Source organism: Gobio gobio (genome assembly GCF_949357685.1).
Source record: "Gobio gobio genome assembly, chromosome: 5".
In the NCBI taxonomy this organism is placed as follows: Eukaryota; Metazoa; Chordata; class Actinopteri; order Cypriniformes; family Gobionidae; genus Gobio; species Gobio gobio.
In genome coordinates, this window is record NC_137101.1 from 14,434,838 (window position 1) to 14,454,898 (window position 20,061).

At 37.8% G+C, this 20,061-nt stretch overlaps 1 protein-coding gene across 1 annotated transcript in view; it reads right to left on the bottom strand.

Moving 5' to 3' along the window:
- arhgef39 (Rho guanine nucleotide exchange factor (GEF) 39) overlaps window positions 1–20,061 on the bottom strand; it is a 63,075-nt gene that overhangs the window by 16,161 nt on the left and 26,853 nt on the right. Inside the window, exon 5 of the mRNA XM_079816660.1 lies at window positions 19,425–19,543. Within this exon, the coding sequence (XP_079672786.1) occupies window positions 19,425–19,543 (119 nt within the window). The remainder of the gene's footprint in view (window positions 1–19,424; window positions 19,544–20,061) is intronic.

The following is a 20,061-nucleotide window of genomic DNA, read 5'->3' on the forward strand; positions in this document are numbered from 1 at the left end:
AGCGCTGTCATCGTAAGACGGCATTACTCGCATTAAGACGCGTTTAGGAAAAAAGGCTTTTCTTTTTGAGAAGGAATAAAGAGCCATTCAGTCAACAAAATTACACTAATGTGCCGTATTTCTGCTTCCTCAGACAAAGCGGCGGAACTGATTTTGTGCTATTTTAGCGGCATTAAAAGGAGGGTGCAAAAATAGAGACTGAAAAACAGAAAAATGAGAATGCATTTCCATCCGTCCGGTTCACACAAACAAGTGCACGGGGTCAAACTTCACATTCACCTCTGTTCGGACCAAAAAAATTAAATATTGATTATTGTGCTATCATCCGCTGATGACACAAAAAGGTTATAAATGGCTGGGCAAAAAAAATCAAGGGCCCCATTAAGGAAATGACCCCTATATCACAAGGTGAGGGCCAAATTGAGAGGGGAGAAAATTTGGTGGTAATTCATTTCGCTGTTTCAGGGATGGAGATAAAGATAGAGCGAGTCTTAATGCTAGAGATTACAGTTCACTTAAGCAGAACTCCAGCGACTAGAGACATCAAAGGCCTCTTTCAAATGAGAAGGCTCTCAGAAAAAGTTAGACTCCGTGGTATCGACACAATTGGGAATACGATTCTCTACAGTTTTCTGTACTTTGATTGCAGTGGAACTTGAAAAGTTTTGGAGGGAGCGCATTAGCATTACACAGGTGTACGCAGGCAATTAATGTTGCAATCAAATATGCATTACGGCAAATACCATGAAACTAAATATCATACGCAGTCATTAACTGTAATGAGAGCGACTTCTTATTTAATGCTAGAAGCTTGATCATCTGAATTCAAATAAAAATACAGGAAAAAAAGGAAACATAGGAGATGATAAAAGTCAATGTGAAACTGTTCATGACCTATTTTACTTCTGTAATGTGATATTAAAATGAAAGGAAAACTCCATTAAAATTCTGGCTAATACACATAAGCCAATGATTATTTTCATGCTATGGACTGATATTAAAATTCTATCCTATATATATATATATATATATATATATATATATATATATATATATATATATATATATACTATATATACTATATTATAATTATTTATTGTATTTTATGTTTTTTATATATATATATATATATATATATATATATATATATATATATATATATATATATATATATATATATATATATATATATATATATATATATATATATATATATATATATATATATATATATATATATATATAAAAAACATAAAATACAATAAATAATTATAATATAGTACATTATATTATAATATTTATAATAATTATAAAAATAGTAAAATAAATGTAGGCATCACATTGTTATCATGCAAAATGGATTTTAATTTTGATACGTCCTAAATATTTAACAGGTTATTAATCATTTATGTCATTAAACTATTATTGTTTTTAAAGATTCACTTAGATAATTCAAAGGTAATCTAAATGTAAAAACAGTCAAAACGGGGGATGATTAAATGTCCAATATTGGCTGATATACACTGTAAAAAGTTAAGTACAATAAACTTGGATATTTAAGTTATTTCAACATAAATTACATTAAACTGACTTAAATGAGTTAAATATTGTATAACGTTGATAATAACTTGACTTATTCTGATGCGTTAAAGCAAAGTAAAAACATAACTTATGCGGTCATTACTTATTGATCATACACTTTTTACAGTGTATACCTACTCTATGGATGATACAATAAAAAATGCAACCCCGTATTCAACTAGTATAAAAAATATGGCAGAACTATACCTTCTCTCTAGGGAATTGATTGTATCATGAAAAATTGGATTATCCAATGGCCCATTTGGGCTAGGAAATGTCACTGAAAAAGGAACGCCAAGAATTAAAATTTTGACACAAAATTTTGCTCACAAAACATTCTCAACATTTCTGCCACCAATTTCCACTTCACGTCCACCATTTCAGATGTTGTCAGATAAACTGGGGCATCTTTAGTCTGTCTTAAACGTCCTCTCAACTCCACCGTGGCATCTTTCTTTGGTGACTCAGCCAGCCGATCCCCGCGGGCTGAAAAGTTGAGCTCGAATATTCCCGTTCCCCGAGAGCCGTGCTAAGTGGCGGAGCAGGGGCCTTTCTAATTGGAGGAGTGTGAAGTGAAGATCGTTGCAGCCTTAGTCTCTTTTTCCCTGCGGCCATGTTGAAATTATGTAAACAGTGGTGGCAGCCGCCAACACGCCCATGTCACCCATCACCCGTGACAACCACAGAGGGGGGTAGAGGAGCACATCCTTTAAACTCCACTTCTGACGAGAGATTTTAAGAGGGCTGAGAGTACAAGGCCAAAGAGAGAGAGAGAGAGAGAGAGAGAGAAGGAAACGTCTGATGTGGGGTCTTCTGACTCCTCCTTTTCGACCCTCCCTTCCTCTCAGGAGTTTAGAGGTGATTTGATAAACAGTTTCAGGCAAAACAGTCAGTTTGAGTACAGGATGTGTATTTATTCACAGTAGGGCTTGTGGGATATCCTGCAAAGCTTCTCATATTAAAAGCTGAAGCTGAAAAATCCCAGCATGCTCATTTATTAAACTATTATATATGATAATTTCCTGTATGCAGGCATTAAATGTCCTAATTTGATTACATTTTAGATCCCTGTTCTTATGAAATATATTAAATATTTAAATGCCTAATATTTAACAAAATTCTTTGCGAGAAATGACTGATAAACTCAAAGAATGTTTGAAAAACAAAGAAAGTTTCTGAATTTGTATGTAGTTTATGTTAAAATACAAATAATAAAGAAATCGTTATTTTTTATGTTTTATGTAGTGCTATCAAATGATTAATCGCATCTAATATATATTTAAGAAATATTATATATATACATATATAAATTATATAAACTATATTTTATGCTAATAGGCCACTGGCTGTGCATAGTAGGGATGCACCAATCTTAATATTCTGGCTGATACCAACAAGCCAAGGATTATTATTACTATAATAAATTTATAATTATTTGTTAAATATAATGGCAAATTACTGATACATGGCTGATATTAAAATGCTATTCTATTTTGTAAAAAATAAATTAAAAAAGAGAATATTATTGTCTGATAATGCATACTTAGCCAATAGGTTTCTGGTTACAAGTAACATAAAACCTAGAAAAAAAGAAAGATGATGCACGGTCCATCACTGCTAAGATGTCAAATGCTCCATTACCATCTAAAAAGTGTTTCTCCCAAATGGGTGCTCCCTTAATCTATTCGTTCGGGGGTACGATGACCTTGGACTTCATTGACAGCTGCCATTGATTTCTGTCTGTAAGTGTCTCACTCTCCGTTCTCCCTGTTCCTTCTATCAGGTCAAGACCCGAACGCAATGGTTAAATGGTTAAAGACATATGGGTGCCAGGGCAGTGAAATGCTCACAGCCATCACACGAGTGGAAATAGTTCTTCTATGAGGACCTTACAGGTTGAACCACGGCACAGAGGGTTTTGACTCCATCCTGGCTTTAGCCTACACATCTCTCGACTTTATATGTTAAAAAGACAAAAGGCCAAAGGAAAAAAGGTATAAAATGATTTTTATACCTGTGCAACTCTCGCCACTACAATTCACCCTTCACCGGGAGTTTGATTGACAGGCAATCTGACCAATCATATTGAATCCGCCATTTTGTCCGACAAAGCAGTCAGGAGAGTTATGCAGCATTCCAGGCAACCCATAACCCATGTTTTCCCAACCCTCTACCCGTGAAGGTGCACTGGAACGGCAGTCAAACCCATGACTTCCCACCCGTGAACTCGTACTAGATCGATGAACTCCCAGCTACGAGCTCTGACGTCACATAGCCCGCAAAACAACAATGGCAGGCCCTATGGATGCGGTGGGAATATACAAATAACGAAAAATAAAAGGTTTAACAGCTTCTCTTGCCTTATGCGCCATTTTTTCTCCTCCGTTTCCCTCAAACAAGCAAGGAGTAAGCACTTTTGGCGATAGAAATTATTGTAAATGAGCATAAGCCCCGTACCGTCTGCCATGCTTTGTTTACATCTAGCTACCACAATTCCTAGCGCTCAGGCTGTTTGGTGTTACTTTGCCTGGAACGCTACAAAGTCGTGAGCCGTTGTTTGAAGTCGTAACTTACGGGCTCAAAAACCTGCCAGGAAAGCAGCATTAGGCCCTGATCAGACAGAACGTGTTTTTCAGGTTTGAAAATGGGGGGCGCACCGCAGTTTAGAAAAGAGCAGTGCGCTGCGTTTTTTTTTGTTGTTGCTAGGAAACCCCCAAATCAGCTGTCCTGTCAGTCTAATCAAGGTAACGGTCACCACAACAGAAAGCCCGCCTCTCCATTCATTCGATTGGACAATAGAAAACATTTTTTTTTTTTTACTTCATGCGCTCAGAACGCTCCTTCAAAAATGCGAGGCGCAGCAGGCGGTTAAAATGTGAGGCGCCCGGGCCTATAAACAGCACGCAAAACATTCACTGCCAACAGAATACTATTTAAAATAGTAAATAGTAGTTTAAAATTCTCACTGCAAAAACGCGTTCTGCCTTAGTAGATTAACGCCGGTGGATTTGAACTTGAAAAATGTTGTGTACTGAAGTCTTTCCGCAGTTGAAACAACATTCCTTCGGATGTTCATTCATGTTTATTTGATTATATAAATTCTGAAACTAGTAAAACTAGTAGGAAGAGGCGCTACAGCAATCTGTCACGACACATTAAAGAGCCACAATACAGTATTGTTTACATTTATTGAGAGTTGAGACTTTGTTTCATATCAAAAGTAACCTGCTGTCTGTGCGTTATCAGTGTCCTCTTTGCTTGTCGGACGTAGCAACAGTAACTAAAGGGGGCAGGTCTTAGCGAAGTGTCAATTCTAAAATATTGTGGGTTGCCAAGGCATTGCTATGCAGTTGCTAAGGTGTTACTACGGTGTAGATTTTTGTTAAGAACGGGTGCCTAAAAACTTTATAATAAAAAATAAGACATTTTAATACTTGGGTTTTGGGTTTAGAAAAATCTAGTAATAATGATGCCTTCGTCAATTTTTGTAAAAATAATTATATATATTTATATATGAAGATTTCAGATGGAAAAGCCTCTAAGTCCATTTGACGTTTTTCTTTAAAATATGCATTTTTGTCAGGCCTCTATGTATAGGTTTCTACTGAATGGGCTGAGGCTGGGATTTAGTGGGTTTGAAGTGAAAGTATTTTATGAACGTATACTATATGTGGAGAGCATTCACTCAGTATCGTTATCACATTTTTGAACGAAGTGGCTTTTAGAGGCTTTTGCATCTGAACTCATATATATATATATATGTATATATGAAGAGTTAAGATGCAAAAGCCTCTAAAAGTCACTTCAGTCAAAAATGTGATTTCTATATAAATTAAAAGGAAAAGATCAATTCTTGAAGTGTTATCCGCAAAACTTCAGGAAAAACAACAACTTTTTCTCGATTTTTAGATAGCCTACAAACAGCCTAAACGAAACCTAACTAAACAGGCTTTTGAACACGGGGAAAACTAGAGCACTAGCATATTACTCATTAGAAATGAAAGGGAAGAGGAAACCAAACAAGCCCCAATTAAGCCTCCTTCTATTAAAAGGCACTTAAAAAGAGAAATAATCTCACTTCTTTTTCTTCTTGTCTCATCTTGTAGTAACAAATACATTACAGGCATTATCAGCCACGAATGCCCTTATTAGGGGCGTGGGGGGGCAAGAAATCTAATTAAAGCGGCAGAGCAACAAAAAAGGGAACGGCCTAATGAGCATTATTAAAGCACATTCCAAATAATGTAAACGGAACTTGCTCGTTTAGCTGCCCTGTCCCAGTCATTAGCGCGCAAAGCAAAGAGAAGATAATGAGACAATAACGTAATCTGAGCCGTATTTATAACAGTTCAGATATTCTAATGAAGAGGCGCGCTAGAAAGCATCGCTGGCCTAGTTACCGGCGCGGACGCCTTGCCTCGCTAATTCCTTTGTAATATGCAGATGAAACAAGCGTCGCGTTTTCATTCTCTTCCCCCAGCCCCCCCACCGCAGCAGCAGATATGCCGGGTCAGCTCGTAGATACGCGCACATGTCAGTGCAGGAGAAGAGAGGGAGGAAATATCTGTCTAATTATTTGTCTTTAAATACGTGCATTAAGGATTCATATTCCTAATTAAGAGACAACAGCCACTGTCAGGCTCCTGCATGGGTTATTAAACACTGCGGTGGATGTTGCATAATTACTGCTCTTTAATAGCTGCAGACGTATGAACACATCAGTTTTGAAGAACCCAAGATGTCGCCAACTTCAGCAATTAAATTATAACACAAATGATAACAAAATGCATATTGTTTTCCCAACACACTGGGAACGCTTGTAGAATATGCTTTTTTTTTTAGATGGGACGCGAATCACTTGACTTTGGGTTTGATTGCATTGAGTTAAAGGGTTAGTTCACCCAAAAAATTTTATTATTTTAAAATTTACTCACCCTAAAGTCATCCTAGGTGTATATGACATTCTTCTTTCAGACGAATACAATCAGAGTTATATAAAAAAAATGTCCTGGCTCTTCCAAGCTTTATAATGGCAGTGACTGTTGGGTCATTTTTGAAGTCCATAAAAGTGCATCTGTCCGTCATTAAAACTGCTCCACACGGAAAACGTGTAGCGCCTCTCAAAGTTCAAAATGCTTAGGCTACATCTGACAACATTACACACCAGTTATGCTCGTCAGATGTAGCGTAAGCATTTTGAACTGTGAGAGGGGCTACACTTCCGTAAGTTGAATACGGAAGGCGATTCGCCGGAAGCTAGATAATCTACTTTATAAAGTTTTAAATATTAATATTTTTCTTACACATATGCATCACTTTACTTCAGAAGGCCTTTATTAACCCCCCCCCCCCCCCCCCCTCCCCTAAACCATGTTTAAGCAAAACATGGTTAGGTCAAAGTGTATGAATAATTTTGGTCCCATATTTGTATAAATTTCACTGTTAGTCCACTGTATGAAGAATTGAAGATTATGTCACAGTTTACTTGATTTTGCCATCCTCATTTACATAAATGAACTATAGTGTCCTACACAATATAAAAATTATATCTGATGTCTGAATAATTTTTGGTTTGATTGTATATTTGAACTTTATACAGGTTGGGAACAACATGAGGGTGCATGAACTATCCATTTAAAGACCTCTATCAATCATAATATTGACAGTTATAGTATGCTTGAAATAGCAATTTCCAAATAAGTTAACTTAATTTGATTCAACACAAATGTAATTTTTTTAGTATATTAAAACTGCTAATTAGACTCCAATTGGCTAATTGGATATTTAACATTTTACCCCAAACCGATATGCTCTCTCGAAAACTTGCCAAGCATACAAACAACGATCTTAATGAACAAAATAACAAGCCTATATGTATATAACACTGATATGACAAGCACTTTGAGAAGCATTTTACAAGTTTTTCGCCGCACTTTGACAGTTCCCAAGTGCCTGAACCTAATTAATAAAAGGCAAGACATAAAGTAGATTGTCTGATAGCCTCAAAGAATTTCAATAAGTCTTCTCTGCTTGACAGCAGAGCATTGTGGAAGGCAATCACTACCTGAGGTCAATATATCAAGGACGACAAGATGAGGGTAATGTTATATTTAGGGGATCAATGCCAGTTCTGAGAGTAAATATACTAAATAAAAAGCGCTTTTAAAAGACTGAAGAATCCTGCAGTGCTCGTAGACCTTCAAGTCTCAGGCTGAATCGAAGCAAGTGAGCTTTAGCATTACCCATTTGAACAGATCAAAAGAAGAGAGGAGGTGAGTTTGCCAGAGGTCTTGTCTTAAGACTAAACCATAGATATGGAGGATGTGACCTTTCAACTTCCATGTAAAGCGACATCTCAACAGCAAAGAAACCGCGATTAGGAGGACAGCACTATAAAGCTGCTTTTAAATGAGTTCAATCAACACCTTTGCAAACAACATACAAACGCAGAGAAAACCTCCTGAACTCCTCATTATGTTGTGTTTGAAGCACCGACTGAATTGAACCCATCTGCTGTGTAAGCACAGGCCCATATAACAGCCCTGACACTATCGGCTACATAATGGCTCAGCTCCATTAACACAAGTCCTCCTCCGCTTTTTGAGGCTCTCTGCATGTAAAAGAGACGCGACCATGACCTTCTGACCTGCTCCGAGCGACGAATTCCAACACAAAATGAAGGATTAACCTCTTATATTGCACTTCGCTACGTCAATGTTGAGTACAAGTGTGTTAAAAAAAACTTGCTGATTTTATTACTATAAGGTTTAAACAACCTAGAACTAATGCTAAACAACCAATATCATGGTCAGGAACATTTCACACAATCTGAACACAAGCCTCACTTTTAGTTTGTAATTGGTTACAATGTAATTTTTAGTGATGCATTATGGTAAAATGAATAGCTTTTTAATGATAATTTATTTCCAGCATTTGCATTAAATTTGAGTTGAAATTTCAATCTATGTCAATGTCAATCTATCAAATTTTTTTCAAGATAAACGTGAAATGTTGAGTTGAAAATCCTTCTTTGAAAGTTACGAATAAAGTAAAATCAAACTTGAAGACAGACAGCTAGATAAAACGATCGATAAACGGATAGAACAATGATGGATAGAACAACAGAATTATATAGAACAACAATGGACAGACCGATAGACAGAACGATGGACAGACAAAAAGATTGATTGACAGAAAGCTAAAAAGACAGACCGATAGACAGAACGCTCAATAGACAGACCGATAGACAGACCGATAGACAGAGCGCTAAATAGACAGACCGATAGACAGAACGCTCAATAGACAGACCGATAGACAGAACGATAGACAGAGCGCTAAATAGACAGACCGATAGACAGAACGCTAAATAGACAGACCGATAGACAGAACGCTAAATAGACAGACCAATAGACAGAACACTAAATAGTCAGACCAATAGACAGAATGCTTAATAGACAGACCGATAGACAGAGCGCTAAATAGACCGACAGACAGAGCGCTAAATAGACAGAACGATATACAGAATGCTAAATAGACAGACCGATAGACAGAACACTAAATAGACCGAACGATAGACAGAACGCTTAATAAACAGACCAATAGACAGAACGCTTAATAAACAGACCAATAGACAGAACGCTAAATAGACAGACCAATAGACAGAACGCTAAATAGACAGACCGATAGACAGAACGCTAAATAGACAGACCGATAGACAGAACACTAAATAGACAGACCGATAGACAGAACACTAAATAGACCGAACGATAGACAGAACGCTTAATAAACAGACCAATAGACAGAACGCTTAATAAACAGACCAATAGACAGAACGCTAAATAGACAGACCAATAGACAGAACGCTAAATAGACAGAACGATATACAGAATGCTAAATAGACAGACCGATAGACAGAACACTAAATAGACCGAACGATAGACAGAACGCTTAATAAACAGACCAATAGACAGAACGCTTAATAAACAGACCAATAGACAGAACGCTAAATAGACAGACCAATAGACAGAACGCTAAATAGACAGGCCGATAGACAGAACCCTAAATAGACAGACCGATAGACAGAACGCTAAATAGACAGACCAATAGACAGAACGCTAAATAGACAGACCGATAGACAGAACGCTAAATAGACAGACCGATAGACAGAACGCTAAATAGACAGACCGATAGACAGAACGCCAAATTGACAGACCGATAGACAGAACGCCAAATAGACAGACCGATAGACAGAACGCTAAATAGACAGACCGATAGACAGAACGCCAAATTGACAGACCGATAGACAGAACGCTAAATAGACAGAACGCTAAATAGACAGACCGATAGACAGAACGATAAATAGACAGACCAATGGACAGAACGGTAAATAGACAGAACGATGGACTGACAGATAGATAGAAAGGCAGACAGACAGCCCGATAGATAGAACAATGGACAGATAGAGAAAGACAAATAGATAAAACGCTGACAGGCAGATCGATAGCTAGACAGATAAAAAAAAAATGTTATACTGTAAATTAAAATAAATTCACTTTAAAATGAAAGTTAATTAAGCCCATAATATGGAAATTATTATCTGCTTATTGATATCAGCCAGAATTTTAATATCGGGACTCATTGACTATAACTTAATTCATTTGTCTTACACTTGAAAAAAGTCAGGAAGACCACAGAGAGGGGAAGAAGAGTTGAGAGGAGAGGGACAGAGAGAGCGACAGGGACACAACGTGCATCTCTTCTCGGCAGCTGCAGTGAATGGCGTTTAATAATAGGAATGATTTTATCCTCCCTCCCAACAGTCCTGCTCCATGTCTTAAGTAGCCACCATGATCCACACACAGCCAGCTTCGCCATCCATCATCCTCCAGCCGAATAAGTGACAACAATTTCCTCCCGAGTCCCCGTTAGAGGCGGTGCTCCTGATTATCTGCACTCTCCGAGAATGGAGCTCTTCTGCCGTGCCACTTAAGATCATCATACAATTATGCGCCCCCCGTGTGTCCTCGCTTTCCGAGAGCGGAGAGGTAGAATCGATGGGGGGACAATGGGAAACACAGTGATCAGGGCCTGAGAGGATGAGATCAGATCAAGGGCGTCTTTGAACATGCTGATTGAGATGTCAGCGCTCGGCAGTTCCGAGGGAAATTAGAGGATATCTCTGTGATAACTGGGCGGAGAAAATTCAGGGTGCGGCACAAAGCTCAGAGGCGATATTTAGCAAGTCCTGCGGATTGCTGCACGTCAAAAACGGCTGGAAAATTCTTTGCATCCTTTCTAAAGATTGGCATCTTGTGACCCCGTTCACATGTACATCGTGTGAACATTGGTTTTGGGCAATCTGATAAGTGGAAAGTGCTCAACAGTCAACACGGGCATAAATGGAGTACAAAATGTTATGTGATCCAATCAAATCCCATTTTAAAAAGTCGAAAATGCATGTGACAACCTTGCATTGGTAGTAAAAACATTAATGCCTGTCGATCATCTACTGGGCTAAAACAAGTGTTTGAAATTCCCAACATTTCAGTAAGTCCATTCAAAAGCTTGGGGTTGGTAAGACTTTTTAAATATTTTTGAAAGAATTCTCTTATGCTCACCAAGGCTGCATTTATTTGATTCAATATACAGCTAGGCCCCAAACAGACAGAACACGTTTTTTTTTGTTTTTTGTTTTTTATCGTTTTCTATAGACCCTTTTCACATTTCTAGGTTTCTCAGAACGGAAGTCGTCATAGTTGGGTTAACTATTATAGCTGTGAATATTTTTGTGTGTGCCCATTTGCTCAAATAGCAAAAGAAAAACGCCACAATAGTGATTTCACAACTTTCAAAAAGAGGGAAAAAATAGTGTGAGTGAGACTGATAATGGCAGTCAAAAGAGAGACATATGTTAATTTTTACCATCACTCCCATAGACGCTATATTAGAAATACCCTCACAGCAGCAGTAGCTTGTTTTTTGTAATTTGATGCAAAAGTAATCAAATAATAAAAGTATTAGTGTTATAAATGTACATATGTTTAAAAAAAAAATTCATACAAAAAACATTGCAGGATTTACAGATGATAAAATGCGTCATCACAGTCTGTGAAAGGGGTCTATTGGCAGTGAGAGTTTTGCGCGCCGTTTATGCACCCCAGTCGTCTCGCGTTTTACCCGCCTGCTGCATCTCGGGTTTTTGTAGGAGCGCTCTGAACGCCTGAAGTCAGCTCTGAGCAGAAAAGCGCCCAAGGTTTTTTTTTTTGAAGATGTTGAGGTCTGGGAACACACCATTGGCAGGGCTCAATCCGAGGGGCGGGATAAACGGTTGTCTTTCAAATTCCCTCTGCACGCAATAGGATAGCGCTACAGCAATTTACACTCTCAAGATCCATTAATGTACTAAAAATATATTTAAATCAGTACAGTGGTTCAATATTAATATTATAAAGCAACGATAATATTTTTGGGTGCGCCAAAAAAACAAAAAAATAACGGCTTACACTCACCTAAAGGATTATTAGGAACACCATACTAATACTTTGTTTGACCCCCTTTCGCCTTCAGAACTGCATTAATTCTACATAGCATTGTTTCAACAAGGTGCTGAAAGCATTCTTTAGAAATGTTGGCCCATATTGATAGGATAGCATCTTGCAGTTGATGGAGATTTGTGGGATGCACATCCAGGGCACGAAGCTCCCGTTCCACCACATCCCAAAGATGCTCTATTGGGTTGAGATCTGGTGACTGTGGGGGCCATTTTAGTACAGTGAACTCATTGTCATGTTCAAGAAACTAATTTGAAATGATTCGAGCTTTGTGACATGGTGCATAACCTGCTGGAAGTAGCCATCAGAGGATGCGTACATGGTAGTCATAAAGGGATGGACATGGTCAGAAACAATGCTCAGGTAGGCCGTGGCATTTAAACAATGCCCAATTGGTACTAAGGGGCCTAAAGTGTGCCAAGAAAACATCCCCCACACCATTACACCACCACCACCAGCCTGCACAGTGGTAACAAGGCATGATGGATCCATGTTCTTATTCTGTTTACGCCACATTCTGACTCTACCATCTGAATGTCTCAACAGAAATTGAGACTCATCAGACCAGGCAACATTTTTCCAGTCTTCAACTGTACAATTTTGGTGAGCTCGTGCAAATTGTAGCCTCTTTTTCCTATTTGTAGTGGAGATGAGTGGTACCCGGTGGGGTCTTCTGCTGTTGTAGCCCATCCGCCTCAAGGTTGTGCGTGATGTGGCTTCACAAATGCTTTGCTGCATTCCTCGGTTGTAACGATTTCAGTCAAAGTTGCTCTTCTATCAGCTTGAATCAGTCTCTAGCATCAACAAGGCATTTTCGCCCACAGAACTGCCACATACTGGATGTTTCTCCCTTTTCACACCAATCTTTGTAAACCCTAGAAATGGTTGTGCGTGAAAATCCCAGTAACTGAGCAGATTGTGAAATACTCAGACCGGCCCGTCTGGCACCAACAACCATGCCACACTCAAAATTGCTTAAATCACCTTTCTTTCCCATTCTGACATTCAGTTTGGAGTTCAGGAGATTGTCTTGACCAGGACCACACCCCTAAATGCATTGAAGCAACTGCCATGTGATTGGTTGATTAGATAATTGCATTAATGAGAAATTGAACAGGTGTTCCTAATAATTCTTTAGGTGAGTGTATATAGTGATAACCGATTTCAAAACACTGCTGCATGAAGCTTCGTAGCGTATCGAATCAGCGAGTCGATTCAGTGACTCGGAGCACCAAAGTCACGTGATTTCAGCAGTTTGGCGTTTTGACACGCGATCCGAATCATGATTCGACTCGCTGATTCATAATGGTTCGAATCTTCATGAAGCAGTGTTTTGAAATAGGTTATACCTATATAAGTCGTTTTTTTTTTTTTTTTGGTGCACCAAAAATATTATCGTTACTTTACAATATTAATATTGAACCACTGTACTCACATGGACTGATTTAAATATGTTTTAGTACATTAATCGATCTTGAGAGTGTAAATTGCTTTGCTCCCTATGCAGGCCTCACGGAGCCTTCAGATTTCAACAAAAATATCTTAATTTGTGTTCCGAAGATGAATTGAGGTCTTACGGGTGTGGAACAGCATGAGGGTGAGTAATAAATTACATTATTTTCATTGTTGGGTGAACTAAAGGCCCATTTATACTTCTGCGTCGAGTGTACGCCGTAGTGTACGCCGTAGGCTACGCGCGTAGCCGACGCCGTCGTGAGCATTTATACTTCTGCGCTGTTGTCTGCGTCAATGTGCAATTCCACATGCAGACGCTAGAAGGCAGTGTCCTCGGGCATGTTGGTGTAATCAAGACAACAGCCGAAGAAGAAGCAGCTTGATGTGTAGAATCTGTACATTCATGTCGGAATATCAGCAGCAGTGAGAGAGCGGCTTTTCTTGCAGCTTGAGTTGTTGTATCTAATACAAATTAAGCATCTCTAGTTGATTAGTAAAGTTAAATAAGGCGATCTGGCGCTGGAATGCATTTGTGAAATCATGCGGAGCTCGTGGCCGCTGTTTTCACTAGCGGTGGCTCAGCAAGCGATTGTTGTTGTGGAGACTTCATTCACGAAATATACCCTAATGTGTCCCTGTTCTTGATATACAATTACTGATTAACATCTTTGGATTTAATGAGAAAATAAATAAACTATATTCAGCGGATCTATGTATTTATTTACTACCATAAAGAATCGCTGGACTGCAAAATAGTGTGTAAGGAAGACGTAAGGAACTATCATCCAATTTCTGGACACACACACACACACAGTCTCCTATCGCAGATTTTTTATTTATTTATTGACCTGAGGGAAGGGTTCTGGCAGACCAATCACAGCGCTTGCGGTCCGCGTAGAATTGACGCGTTGTTACATTTTTGGAGAGGTGCGCGTCAGGCTACGGCGTAGGGTACGGCGTATCCAACGCGTCTATGCGTAGGGTACGCCGTACCCTCTGCGTGCACTCGACGCAGAAGTATAAATTGGCCTTAACCCTTTAATACAATTTAAACGGATGAGTTATAAAAATAAAAATAAATCACCCCCCTCACTGATGTCATGAAGGGCAAAATTAGCTGTATAGACCAAAACCACAATTTGTTCCAGGCTGTAAACATGTTTTTTTCTGCTGTAAAGTTGGGCATTTTAACATGGGGCTCAATGAGATTCTGCTCCCTTTTGGAGCCTGTCCCTAGCGGCCAGTCAATGAATTGCAGTTTAAGTCACTTCCGTATTGGCTTCAAGAAAAACTTGGGAGGTTGTCGCTTGGTTTGTACTCCCACCCTCGATCAAGGTCAGAGCAAGCACCCGTCCATTTTTTTTTTTATTATAAAAGTTTCTGCTAATATGACAGTTTACTTAACAGCAAACCAAAGATTATAGAGCGCTTGCTCTATGATCCTTGATTAGACTGACAGGACAACTGATTCGGTGGTTGTCAAAAAAGTCAACCCAAAAAAGGCAGTGTGGTGCACCTTGCGTTTTCAAACCTGAAAAATATGTTGTGTCTGATCAGGGCCTAAAACTGTAATATTGTGAAATATTAGAATAAAAAAAAAAAAGAATTTCTTATTTTTTTTATTTGACATTATGCAACACATTTTTTTCCCCATTTATTCCTGATAGCAAAGATGAATTTTCACAAGCAATTTCTCTAGTCTTCAGGGTCACATGATCCTTCAGAAACCATTCAATTATGCTGATTTGGTGCACAAAATATTTTAATATTTGAAATGCTTCACATCTCAATCTTTTCTTGTTGACTTGTTTTTGTGCTTTATCACCATGCAGCAACACACTGAAGTAAGTGATGTGTAGTAATGAAAAAAAATTCTTGATAAAAAAGTGGTCAAAAGAGATTCATGCTAAAACTAAGAGTCTGTCTTGCGATCAAATGCCCTAAAATGGATCCGAACAGTCATTTTGCATATGATGAAACCACTGAATGAAAACCACGACAGGTGGGCGCAAGCAGGGGAATGTTCTTATAAAGAATAAATATAAAGACATAATTATCGTCATTGCAAAAAATGACATTATGTTTGTCGTCTTTCATGTTGGAAACTACATTTAATAAGTAGGAGTGACATAAAAGCCTAATTAAGATGGACTCGAGCAGCTTGATAAAGAAATGCCATGTAATTTCCGCTGGTTCTTAAGCATGTTCTAGTTCATTTCGCACCCTGTTACACTAATTAACGGCTGAGACCATGACCGCATGAAATTACCGCCAACAAAATCGGCGGCTTAACAAAAGGGATTTTGACAGTTCTTGGACAGTCTGAAGGCAGGTGTGAGCACGACATCAAACAATAATTACGTCTGTCATTGAGAGGCTCGGTATGCGCCGTGCACGGACTCCTCCAAAGCGACGAAATACGGAGGGAGAATCCAAGCATGGAAACCATAACCCGGTGGTGACAGCTTTCTGTTATCGTGCCATCAAATGATTCCCAAAATCCTTCTTTAAAGAAAACCCACATAGCACGAGCAACAAAATGTGAAGTTGTAGAGTGATTTGACAGCTGAGCAGAAGACTGTGAAGTAGACTGGCCTGTGTCAGAAGATACTGATGCATAACCAAAACGCTTTACATTCCCATCAAGAACTGACTGCATTTCAATGTGTTGATGCTGTCGATCCCATAATCTCTTCACCGAAGCAGATGGTTTAACTTTAAATACACAAAAAAACATCCGCTGACCAATCCATCTCGTTTACTTGAAAATTCAATGGCTGAGGGACTCTGACATTTAAAGAGATTAAAAGAAAACTTTGCACGTCAATTGCAATAAGTGGTTGAGGAGTCCATCAAATCAAAAATCGAACTCAAAACATCTTTAGGTGTGCCATTTCTGCACGACTACCAAATGGGTAAATAAGTATGGCGTAATAAGCATAAATGGTAACACTTTAGTTTAGTGTCCAATTCTCACTACTATGAACTAGTTGCTTATTAGTATGCATATTACTAGGATATTGGCTGTTTATTAGCACATACTAATGCCTTATTCTGAATGACCATATTCTACTTTCCTAATCCTACCTAATACCTAAACTTAACAACAACCTTACTAACTATTTATAAGCAGTAATTAGGAGTTTATTGAGGCAAAAGTCATAGTTAAAGCGTTAGTTCACCCAAAAATGAAAATTAGACCATGTCTTCATTTACTCACCCGGCCTCAATATTAAAATATTAAGAGTTATATTAAAAATGTCCTTGCTCTTCAAAGCTTTATAATGGCAGTGAATGGTTTTGTCGTTTTTGAAGTCCATAAAAGTGCATCTATCCATCATATAACTGCTCCACACGGCTCAGGGGGGTTAATAAAGGCCTTCTGAAGCGAAGTGGCGCGTTTGTGTAAGAAAAAAAAATCCATATTTAAAACTTCATAGACTAAAATAACTTGCTTCCGGCGGTCAGCGATACGCGAGTCGACTTGCGCTAAAAGAGTAACCCTTGAACACTTGATGCATGATTATTGACGAACGCAGAAGCGCAGAGTATAGAGCAAAACAAAATGTAGCGTCTGGGGTTACTCTTTTAGCAGATAACCAATTAAAATTCTATAAAAATATCAAATATTTTGTCTAAAATTAAAATACATAATTTTAAGAGCAACTTAAATTTTAAAGGGGACCCATTATGCCCATTTTTACACGATGTAATTTAAGTCTCAAGTGTCCCCAGAATGTCTCTGAAGTTTCAGTTTAAAATACCTCACAGATCATTTATAAATCCATGTTGTAAATACCCATTTCTGATTAGAGTCAAGAACAGGCTGTTTTCTTGCATGTGCCTTTAAATGCAAATGAGCTGGTTTTGATTATCATCTATATCGCGATCACTGTCACGGATAGCATAGTTTCTTCTTTCATCATTAAAGTTTATTATTTCCACGCGCTCTAAAGCTATATTAGTTTAAACTTCTTATGGATCGTTTCCCGTTTCGCACTTATTTGAAGTACACGCACATAGACACCTGGCTGTCAGATGTCAAGTCTCGTAAGTAATTTCTCTTTCACATTTTTTGTTGCGTTTAAACTCTCAAATACACACAAGGGTGTTGTGCACCACTCCGTTTGCGATAACAAAATAGCGGAAAAAGTTAGATTTTCATGATATGTCCCCTGAAGAGTGAGATAGGGACACACTCTCTATCTGAGAATGAATTTAGGTATCACAACACAACATTATAATGCATAGTATGAAAAATAAATATTCATTTTTTTTTAGATTAGATGCCTTCCAGCGTTATGGATGTGACATTTGAACTCATAATGACAGCTGAAATGTCTCAGTAAAAATCAATTTGTTACCATATATAATTTGGCATGGCATATTCTCAGAGCACCCATTCTGGGGAATTGACAGCAAAAATATTTTTTTCTAAAATATATTTAAGACCCCCCAAAAAAGGAAAATAGCTATACGTTATGGATGTGACAGGAAATGACAGTTTTCAGTAGACTGTTCGATTTTCTTTAAAATCTGTGAACTTTTAAGTCTAATGTTTAAATATTGTTATCCACATGATAAAGCGGTCTTATCGGAACATAAAAATATCAATGTTTAAATTGTTAAATTTTTTATGAAGTGTATCATGAGGAAAAAAACAACGTTATGGATGTGACAAAACCCTGTTATGGATGTGACGAGTCTGAATACACATAGAATCTTTTTGGAAAATCAACAAACAAACTATCATGGCACTTTTGTAGACACATAAAATTACTCTAAATGCCAGTTTTGACATTAAGAAATATGATTGTATAATGATATATAAAATAATTGACAAAAAAATAATTGCACAAAAAAACAAATTTCTCATTAATTTCCTATGGGGGTCATTTTTGACCCGAAGGTCCTGAGTGTGAGTATTTTTTTTTACGACCACTTAGACTTTTCAAATCCTGTTCCCATTTTTTTGGGGTGTTCATATACCAAGTACCAATAAAGTCACCAAGTGTCGGACCATTCCGATGAAGCTACGATTTTTAACATATTTTTATAAAACGCAAGATCCACTATAGTGGTAAAAATGTGCTATTTCGTGATAAAAATGCTCAATGTGTCCACCGGATGGCACCGATCTCATTTAAAAAATTGCTTTCATGAGCCTAGGCTTGACTCTAAAATGAAATACCGCTTTAATAAAAAAAATTATATATATTATATAATTTTTTTAATTTTTTTATTAAAGCTGTAATTTTTTTATTATATTCAATGGGAAAAAAATGGGTCATAATTATTGCATAAATATTAATTATAAATCATAAAATGATCTCAAAACACCAAAAAAGAAAAGAAAAATATTATTGAACAAAAATATATTTAATTGATTTTACTCAAATCTTTTTTTATCTTAATCCCGCCCTCCGGGTCATTTTTGACCCGAAGGTCCTGAGTGTGACCCATAAATGAAGAACCCCAGAGGGTTAAGGCTAGTCCCAGACTAAAAGGCATGTTTGAGCTGTTTTAACTGAAAGCAAAGATATTTAAATATCCTAATATAACTAAGGCCTAAACCTGGCTTAATCTAAGCCCTGTCTGTGAAACCGGGCCTTAGTGTTTTTACATAAATATTAACTTTAAGTGAGCATTAGATGAAGCAAAAGTGATCTAAATATAAATATGGTATAAATGAGCTGGCACTATTGAATACCCAATATCGGACGATAGCCGATAAACAAAACAGGGAAAAAACAAAACATTAATATACAGAAATATAAACACTGATTACCGATAACCATTAAAGTTCAAATACAGTCAAATTTGAACATGACAACTTACTGCTGGATGCGCTGAAGAGGAAGCAGAAGCAAGTCCTCAAGTTTCTGCTGACTGAACTCGGGCCTCGACTCCTGGAGCTTTTTAAACCGTCTGAAGGCTTTGCTTTTCTTCACCTGAACCTGAGAAGGAAATTAACCATGAATCAAAGATCTGCTTGAATGAAAACAACTTAATACAACAGTAGAGCACATTTGATAATGCAAGCGATAACACTGTTTACCTCCCACCAACATTTTCACCCCGTCGATGATGCATGTGGCGTGATGTCTATTGAATTGTGTATTCAGTCTCGCTTGTGACTGAATCTCACTCATGCACAACGAGACATCTCTGTTGTCTCTTATCACAAGCTGTCTTCTAAATAGAAGCAACCCTGGTTTCATTATTAAATATACATTCACACATACCATGTCAGGCTAATGATAGACAGAGTCTGAATTAGCATAGCAAAATATCACTTCTTTGTGTAAAATTTGTTTTGAATCGTGCTTCCCTCTGAGAAAAGCATAGGTTGGTGCTATGTTTGTGTGCTAAGTAAATAAATAAACATATCAAGTACATGAAACAATCCATCATCTTCAAACAGCGCACACCGTGAACAACACCTGCTCGGCTAGCATTTATGGCCGAGGCAGCT